Source organism: Truncatella angustata, assembly GCF_020726525.1.
Source record: "Truncatella angustata strain MPI-SDFR-AT-0073 chromosome Unknown BKA67scaffold_5, whole genome shotgun sequence".
NCBI lineage: Eukaryota > Fungi > Ascomycota > Sordariomycetes > Amphisphaeriales > Sporocadaceae > Truncatella > Truncatella angustata.
In genome coordinates this window covers 2,768,331-2,776,871 of record NW_025763385.1, presented here as the reverse complement: position 1 = coordinate 2,776,871, position 8,541 = coordinate 2,768,331, and the positions used below count along the sequence as shown (strand labels likewise).

At 40.8% G+C, this 8,541-nt stretch overlaps 1 protein-coding gene across 1 annotated transcript; it reads left to right on the top strand.

Annotated features, from left to right (window-relative positions):
* Positions 1–5,223: 5,223 nt before the first annotated feature.
* On the top strand, positions 5,224–6,375 carry BKA67DRAFT_593289 (putative short chain dehydrogenase/ reductase; the record flags this gene model as incomplete). Its single annotated transcript, XM_046104930.1, has 7 exons — positions 5,224–5,262; positions 5,294–5,312; positions 5,369–5,412; positions 5,456–5,538; positions 5,602–5,750; positions 5,803–5,918; positions 6,001–6,375. 7 exons carry the CDS (start codon positions 5,224–5,226, stop codon positions 6,373–6,375), a joined length of 825 nt encoding a protein of 274 aa, XP_045957636.1.
* Between the last annotated feature and the right edge of the window lie 2,166 nt (positions 6,376–8,541).

Below are 8,541 nucleotides of genomic sequence, written 5' to 3'. Positions count from 1 at the left end.
ATAAAGCCTTAGAATAGTCGTACTTACGACTAAATACCGTTTTGAGTTATAATTATCGCTTAACGAAGTTAAAGGCCTAGTTCTTCCCGACGCGTAACGCGTCGCGGTCGCGTAATAATCGATTCGTTATATCTTTTATAACGCTTAACTAAGGAGGGAATACTTAGGAATCTAGCTTAATTATCCTTTTAATAATCGTATCCTCTTCTAGTTTTATAAGAATTTGATTTTTAAGTCGGGTATCGCGTCGAGGTTAAATACCGCGTATTCGCGTTATAAGCGTTAAACGAGGGACTATATATATCGTTACGACGCGTTATACGCTTAATGTTAGATTTTTTTCAATAACTTAAATAATAAAGATTAATTAAGCTTCTTTATTAATTAAAGTTATTTAGAAGTAATGATGAAAATAAAGGTAAAAGGTTAAATTATATATTATGTTAATTAGCGTGGCTAGCTTCCTTAAGTGGCTAGCTCGCTTATAAACTATATTAAGTATATTAATATAACATTTTATTAAGTAAGAAATTAACGTTTAAACGTATATCTTACTTATAAGAGTATAAGTACGGTTAATACTAAGCTATAAGAGTTAATAACACTAGTATAAGACAATAAGCTTATAACGTTACGAATTATAAAGTTAATATAAGCTTGTAATATATCTTGTCTTAAAAGCTATTCTAAGTATAAGTTAAAGAGATCTGTTTATATACTTGTTATATCTTATAGCCCCGTTATAAGTATTATAACATTACCGTTATTATACGGTTAATACTTATAGAGTTATCCGTTATAAGGTTAGTAAAAGCTTTAGTGGTTTTTATACTTTTTTCTTTATTTAAGCGAAACTACTTTATAATAGTTTCGTCATTAGAGTTCTCTTACTTTTATTTACTTTTATAGTTATTATAAATTTATAACAGTTTCTACAATTAATATAGAGGACTGTTATAATGAAGGTTTAGTGTAATACACTAAAAGGAAGAGCCTAAATCTACTAGAGCATAGGATAGCGAATACGGTGCTCGTATAAGCATAGGATCGTAAGTGTAACGCTCTAGGCGTAAAATGATAGTATAAGTACTGTTAAGTAGTATATAAAAGTCTGAGAGTATAAAAGAGAAATCGGTGTATAGAAAGTGGGTATATACCTACTGGCCTAGTCACGTGATCACCACTTCTTAAGGTCGGTGATCCGCGAGCTCGTCGCCTTAGTGTACGGAGTGCTCTCCGTACGCTGTGGACATCTATAGTCATCCATATTGCCATAAAATTCATTACGACTTATAATTTAAGTAATTATTAATCTAATGGATTAATAAGATTATTCTAGATTATTCTAAGGTATTCGTTACAGTATAAGTGTAACGCCCCTCGGTTATATATAATGTAATTACGTTATTATAAATAACCTCCGTAATATACACTTTTGGCTTATTAGCCTAATAGTACGCTAGACGTAAACGTATTGTAATAACCTTAAACATTATATAATAAAGATTATAAACGATAATTAAGAATAAAGAGTAAACGTATTTATATAGAGATATTCTAATTATAGATGTTTAAAAAAAAGCACAGATTTATTAATCTCTTTATAAAAAGCGATAGGAAACATTAAATAGTTAAGTTCGATAAAATCGTCCAAGTTAGTGAACTCTCTCCTAGGTGGTATAAAGACATCATTAAATAAAGCAGTAAAATACAATAGACAAAGCTGTACATTAACTACAATACTACTCCAAAGAACCTTTATTATACGGTTTACTTCAAAGGCCCGTCATTTAGATCTAAATCAATATTGTGTATCATGGAAAATTCCTTAGCTGGATTAAGGAAAGTAGTAACAGTGTATCGAGCATTTGCCACTGAGTGTAGTTGCATGGTGTTGCTCAACCTTCCGAGAAGCGGACGGAAGAGTTGATTTAGTTGTGGTACTCGTACTCTGTGGCATGCTCTTTTCGATATTTCATACCGCTCCTATCGCCCTTAATAAAACTGAAACTATAAAATCCAGTATTTAGAACGGGATTAGATAGGGTTTCAGAGTCTGAAAAGGGAGAAGATGTGTAGAAAACGAATGATGGAATTAACAAACGTTACTACATGGCTTATTTTCTTCAACTTATTAATATATAGCATAATCTTATAATAGGCAAGGGGCAACAGAAATTTTTCCGTAGTCAAGGTGGAGACATCAGTCTGCCACAACGGACGTCAAGAGCAGAGAGTCTGGAACTTGGCTGCCATATGAATCGGAGGGACGGTGTGCCCTATAATTTCCCTTTCTTTTGGCTGGAACTTAGAAAGACCCGCTATGAAAAGGAAAGAAAAAGGAATAGATACCAAGAACTTGTAAGAGCTTCTTTTGCAACCATCGATCTTGGCGGATGTTCGTGGCGGTCAGAAGAGCTTCTCACTAACGTCATTCACCCCGCAAAAAGGCTGCAGCTCTCACGGTGTGCTGAATGAAGACTTTGACAACCACCACAGTCTCAAAGTACGCAATCGTAAGAGTATCACTGGCGCCGCGGAAGCAAGCTGGAAATTTCTATAGACTGCCGTAGTGTCGTAGCTCTGGAGTCTATGAACAACACCTCGGTCATCATTAATTTCCGAAGTCTCCGCTAGATAGGTGCTGGAAATTCTCTCGAAAAGTCCCCTATGACTTGCTTTTGCTCATCTGATTGTAGTGGCGCTTCTCTGACGCGGTCACCAATGCGAAGATTCGACCTTCATGTCGCCAGCCTAAAGGTCTTCTACCTATGCGCAAATTCGAACAATTGTGACGTGGTTCTATCACAATCTCCTCATGAGTCTCCTCGACGGCGGTGGCTACTTTTTGGACAGGAGTCGTGTCACCAGAAATGACTCGAGCGGCGGTGCGGGGCATAAGGTCGGACACAGAAAAGAATAGAGTAGAAAGGAAGTTCGGACTTGATATCTATGTGGTCTAATAGTTACCTTGGAAGGCTAGCAGAAGCTAAGCTTTTTCGCTTGATAGTTATAAGCTCGCCCGCCAATAGGACCCAGAGGCGGACGCCAGTGGGGCGCTATAATCAACGCTAAAGCACGGTTCAGCCCTAGACTACTCTAGTCTAGACATAAGCGAAAGCCCAGTGGTGGGAATTATGCTAACCGTGCCCACCCACTTTCGCACGCACCCCCTTTTACACGCCGATCTTCCGACGCGTTAATAACACCACGCTTTTCTTGTAAATGCTAGAACTTAACCAATTGTAATCCTATCGATTTGATATTTTCAATATGGGTAAACTAAATAAACGCGATGTAACAAAAGCAATTAGTTTGATTCGAAACGGCGAAACGATAACGCGCGCAGCCAAAGCTTTCGGTATCGTACGGTCTACTTTGTCGCGACGACTTAACGGGTCGTAACCATATTCCTTAGCCTACGAAACGTTAAAGAACCTATCTAAATTGCAAGAAATAGAGCTTGAGCAATGGATTTTACATGAGGAATTATGTAAACGCGCTCCGGGCTCGAATATGGTGCGATAAATAACGGCTAATATCATGACTGGTATCGGCGAAATCGACGATACGGTCACCCCTGGATACAATTGGGTATACAAGTTCTTTAGCCGCCACCCACACTTAAAGACTAAGGTTAGACGTGTAATTAACGCTGAGAGGGTCAAAGGCATTGAAAAACAGACCGTAAAGGACTTTTACACGTATATATCATAGGTCAAAGACACTTATAAGATCTTACCAAAGGACATCTATAATATGGATGAAACAGGTGTATAAGAAGCCGAACAAAGTCAAGGCATAGTCATCGGGACGTCTAAGTCACGTCGTTCACGCGTTGCGAAAAACCCAGTAACTGGATGGATGTTAGTTATCCATAGTATTAACGCTATCGGGTTGAAAACAACGAATACGTATATACTAAGAGGAACAACACTACAAGCACAATGGTTACCTAAGGATCTTGAGGAAGCTGAGTATATAGCGACCCCTAAAGGCTGGACCAACTCAGCAGTGGCGCTGTCATGGTTGTTAGAGGTCTTCGAGCTAGAAACCAGACCACAAGAGTCCCTAGATTGCCTAAACCTATGGAGGATGCTCCTCTTCGATGGCTATAATACTTATGTTACACCCGGGTTCATGCTAAGGGCATTTAGGAAGAGGATTGCCTTGATATACCTACTAGCATATACAAGCGAAGCGCTTTAATTACTTAACAAAACGGTCTTCTTATCGTTAAAGTCCTATTATTATAAGATAATAAGCCTATACCGTGGTATTTAAGTTATTAGGCCCGTTAACAAGTAACGGATGCTTAAAGCTTATAATAAAGCTTATGCCCTTACTTTTACAAAACAAATTATCGAAAGCGGCTAGGCCAAAACGGGTATTTACCCCTTAAATGAATTAATGGTGTTAAGTGACCCTAAGTTCTTCCCACTATTATTTAACACTTAACTTATAACACCACAAAACGAGTTAGATCTAGCTGAAATTGGTCTGTTTACTCCTCATAATAGTAAGGACCTTCGACTTCAAATTAGGGACGTTACTATTAATCATTCGCAAACTTCTAAAGACGTAAGGGAGTTGCTTAGGAAATGTGCTAAGTTACTTGACATGGCGCTCGCAGAACTAGTAACAACACGTTAAGCAAACCTCGATTTACAAGCTGAACTAGATAATCACAAGCCTGATAAACGTCAAACAGTTAGAAAAGACCCGAATAAGGTCTTTGCTAGTGTTACAGAGATCAAACCAGCGCAAGACAAGCTGAAAAGGAAGATGCCTAAGCTATAACGCAATGAACAAGTCCTTATTGACTCGTTCCTCGAAATACAACCTTCCACGCGAAAGCGGACACGTAAATAACCTAGAGATAGTTTATTTAAATTGATTTCATGGTGTTATAGCTGGCAGTTATTGTATCTATCTATCAGTGTGTTTGAGGAAACGTCGGTAAATCGGCGTGCAAAAGGGGGTGCGTGCGAAAGTGGGTGGGCACGGTTAGGTTAATGCAGTCTGCTTATACGATTGATTTACAACAGAGGATAATTGCCGCTTGTATGTACGTTATTCTGGAACAAGCGGGCTTTATGGAACATTCTTTTATGGTATTTAAGATACTGTTGTTCCATCAATCTATTTTTACAAGTTAGAAAAGGTTGTCTTTTTGTTTTTAAACTGATTCGAGCAATCTGATACTAAGAACCAATATCCCTCATGTCAAAATACGTTCACAGCGGTCCAGTCGACTGCTCTGTGACGATTGAAAAACAACCTACATGGCAAGACTGCCGTGATAACTGGAGGTGAGTAATTCGGAATACTGTCGTACATAGTCTCGCTGACCATTTGCCTACCGTAGGCGCGAACGGCATTGGGGAGGCTTATGTTCGAGCACTTCACTCTGTAGGGTAAGGGAGTTGCTGATTACATGCCGATGTATCGCAAGCTAATACATGGATGCATATGTACTGTTGTGATTGGCGATCTTGATGAGAAGAAAGGGAAACAAATTACATCGGAGGTACTAGGGTAAACAATCCTTCTGTTGCATTCGAATACTCAATGAAACAACGCTCACTCTACACTCCCTAGCACTCTCTTCGTGAAATGTGACACTACAAACTGGGATGATCAGGTCAATTTGTTCAAGTCAGCAGCCGAAGCTGCACCTGATGGTAGGATCTCGTACGTAATTGCGAACGCAGGAGTGGCACGGCGTGATGAGGTATTCTCATTCTCCGGTGAGTGATAAAAAGCACCTCCCAGCGAAGGCACACGTTAACACGGGGCTAGGCGCGGATCAAGAACCCATCAAGCCTGATCTTAGTATTGTCGATATCAACGTCAACGGATCTCTATTTACAACAAATCTTGCCCTCCACTACTTCGTCAGGCAAAACGGGCAGACCGTTTCCAATGCGCAGCAAGATACTTGCCTAATTCTCATTGGCTCAGGGGCGGCTTTTCTGGACTGACCCTAGAGGTCCGCAGTACTCGGCTTCGAAATGGGCTATGCGAGGAATCATGCATTCCATGAGAAGGACGGCCTATTATTATGGCAGTCGTGTCAACGTCATTTCCCCATGGTATGTGAGGACCAACATCCTTTCCAAGGAGGCATTCCAACATGTCGAGGATGTCGGTGTGCAATTTGCTGAGGCGGAAGATGCTGGGCGGTGTCTTTTGCGGATTCTAGGCGACAAGACGGTGAATGGTCACTCATTCTTCATCTCTGCTAGAAAATGGGCATCTCAGGGGTTCATCGATTTCGACATTGATGATCATGCTGACAATGAGCTCATCGTGGCGATTCAGAAAGATCAGCTCCTATCCGCTCCTGTAGAGAATGGCCTTTTCATAGTATAAAACTTGAATCATACGTCCTTAAATGATAACTCATTTCTAGGCCAAAATATCCCTTCGAAGCCATTTGCGACCAAACTAAGGTTAGCTTAGTCTGATCTATATGTACGTAGATAAAATTCTCTACCCCTACAGCACGCTAATGCAGGCTGCTTATAGTCTCCATGGACACACTGTGATGGAAGCCGGGTTCACACATACGAATACTCGTAGCGATAGTATTACTAGCCACGTTCGAGCCCCAACACAGATCTGCTCATGCTGAGTTGATTCATCTAAGAAACCTCCATATCTCTGACGTCAGTAAGCTCAATGATTGTCAGAGGTAGACAGTGATCAAAGCCTTGAAGAAATGGTTTGTAACGCAAGCCAGTATCTGCCGAAAAACACGAGTATTTTTGTTTACTTGGCTGTTCTTTTCGCTCATTTACATCAAGAACCGCGCAACACTAGGATGGCATCCCCAAGGATGAAGTTTAGATACTCTGAGTCGTATGATTTGTAGAACAATATTGTAGCCACTTTAGCACAGCAACGGATCCTGCCATTACACAAGATTTTCTCGTTGAAGAGCACAATAGGATCACTATCTTCAGGTATTCATTTATTTGTATCGTGAGGAATCTTCATGACTACTCAAATGCAAAGGTTACTGATCCTTGCAGTACTCGAGTTGTGGTCGCGAATCATGGCAAGTCGACCTTGGCTGGATTTATTAGTCTCCACACTCAGATATATTAAAGTTTCCAAATGAGAATCTGCCACATCGAAGATTGATCTCGCAAGGGGGATAGCAACACAGCCTCCACAGCCTAGTGTCATGAATGGCGGAGGACGATACGTACAAGAAAGCATATAAGACCATGGAACAATCTAGCATTTTTGCAGGTCTTCCACCTTATTCCGAGCATTATATGCTCAACATGCTTCCAACAGTACGCGCTGTTGCCCAAATTGGCCAAGCATTCAATTTATCGATTATAGATATGCCCATCCAACCATTCTCATTGTGACACGTGTTATCGCTCGAATCAACGCAACGCACCTATTATGGGAAGCGACCTTCACATCCATCATATTGCTTTCGGCTTCCCAGAATGACCTCTCTTGTACAACCACAAACATATTAATTGTGTGAATAAGTTTGGCGATGCGGTCAAGTATGAATACGGGTGACGGAGTATGAGAGAATTCCGTTTGTTGACAACTCTTTGATCCCAGTCCCCATCGACGCATCTACCAACACCTCCACCCTTATTGGTTACCTCTTCGTTTCTGGCTTCTTCTCGACCTCTTGGAGTGGAATCAGCTTCTCGGGGTTCCACCTAGGTGATATGGTGGCTGTCTTTAGAGCTGACTTATTGAGCTCTTAGCTAATAACTCAGCTGTCCATAGCGATGCTTCTCGCGTCCACAATGTCAACCAAGTAAAAGATTGCTAAGATCCTATATCTTGGCATTCAAATGACAAATTTGACATTGTTCAGCCATTCGAGAAGTCAATCTCAATGGATGGTGGCGTTGTTCTTCCGCTTCAGGTTGCGTCAGAGCTGGTCTCTTTGATGACGTCGGGCAAAGCGAAACCAGGCTTCATTTTCAGCATTGCTATTGGTGTTAAAGACGCGCTAGACTATCACACCCGCTGTAGCAATCACAAAGAGACTATAGGTGTTATCAAGCTATAATTGATTAGCGTGGGTGACATCAAAGAGCGGATATAGATAGACCGGAGGGGGAGAGATACCTGTACAATATAATAACATACAAGAACACCAAGCATTGATAGCCATTAATTATACTGCTTCGCCTACTTGTACGGTTGAATCTGCTAGGGTGACTGGTATCTGGGAGATGATCCACAGCGATCGGTTTATGAACGAGGAACATTCCCCCAGGTCCACTTAGTGTAGATATCCGGCGTCAAATATATCCATTATAACTAAGCCATCACATTTCTCAGACTATGGTGTGGTGTGAATAAAGCTCCGGTGGGTTGTTTCACATTAATCTCTATTAATGCACTTATAAACACGAATGCGATTCTATCCGCAGCTCATGTCCTGCATCCAATTCAGATGGATGCCTTCCGTGCCCCACAGGAAGCTCTTCTATGGTTCCAGTATGTGTTTTCATTGTCCCAACATCAAATGCCCCCGCCACGTCGTGATTC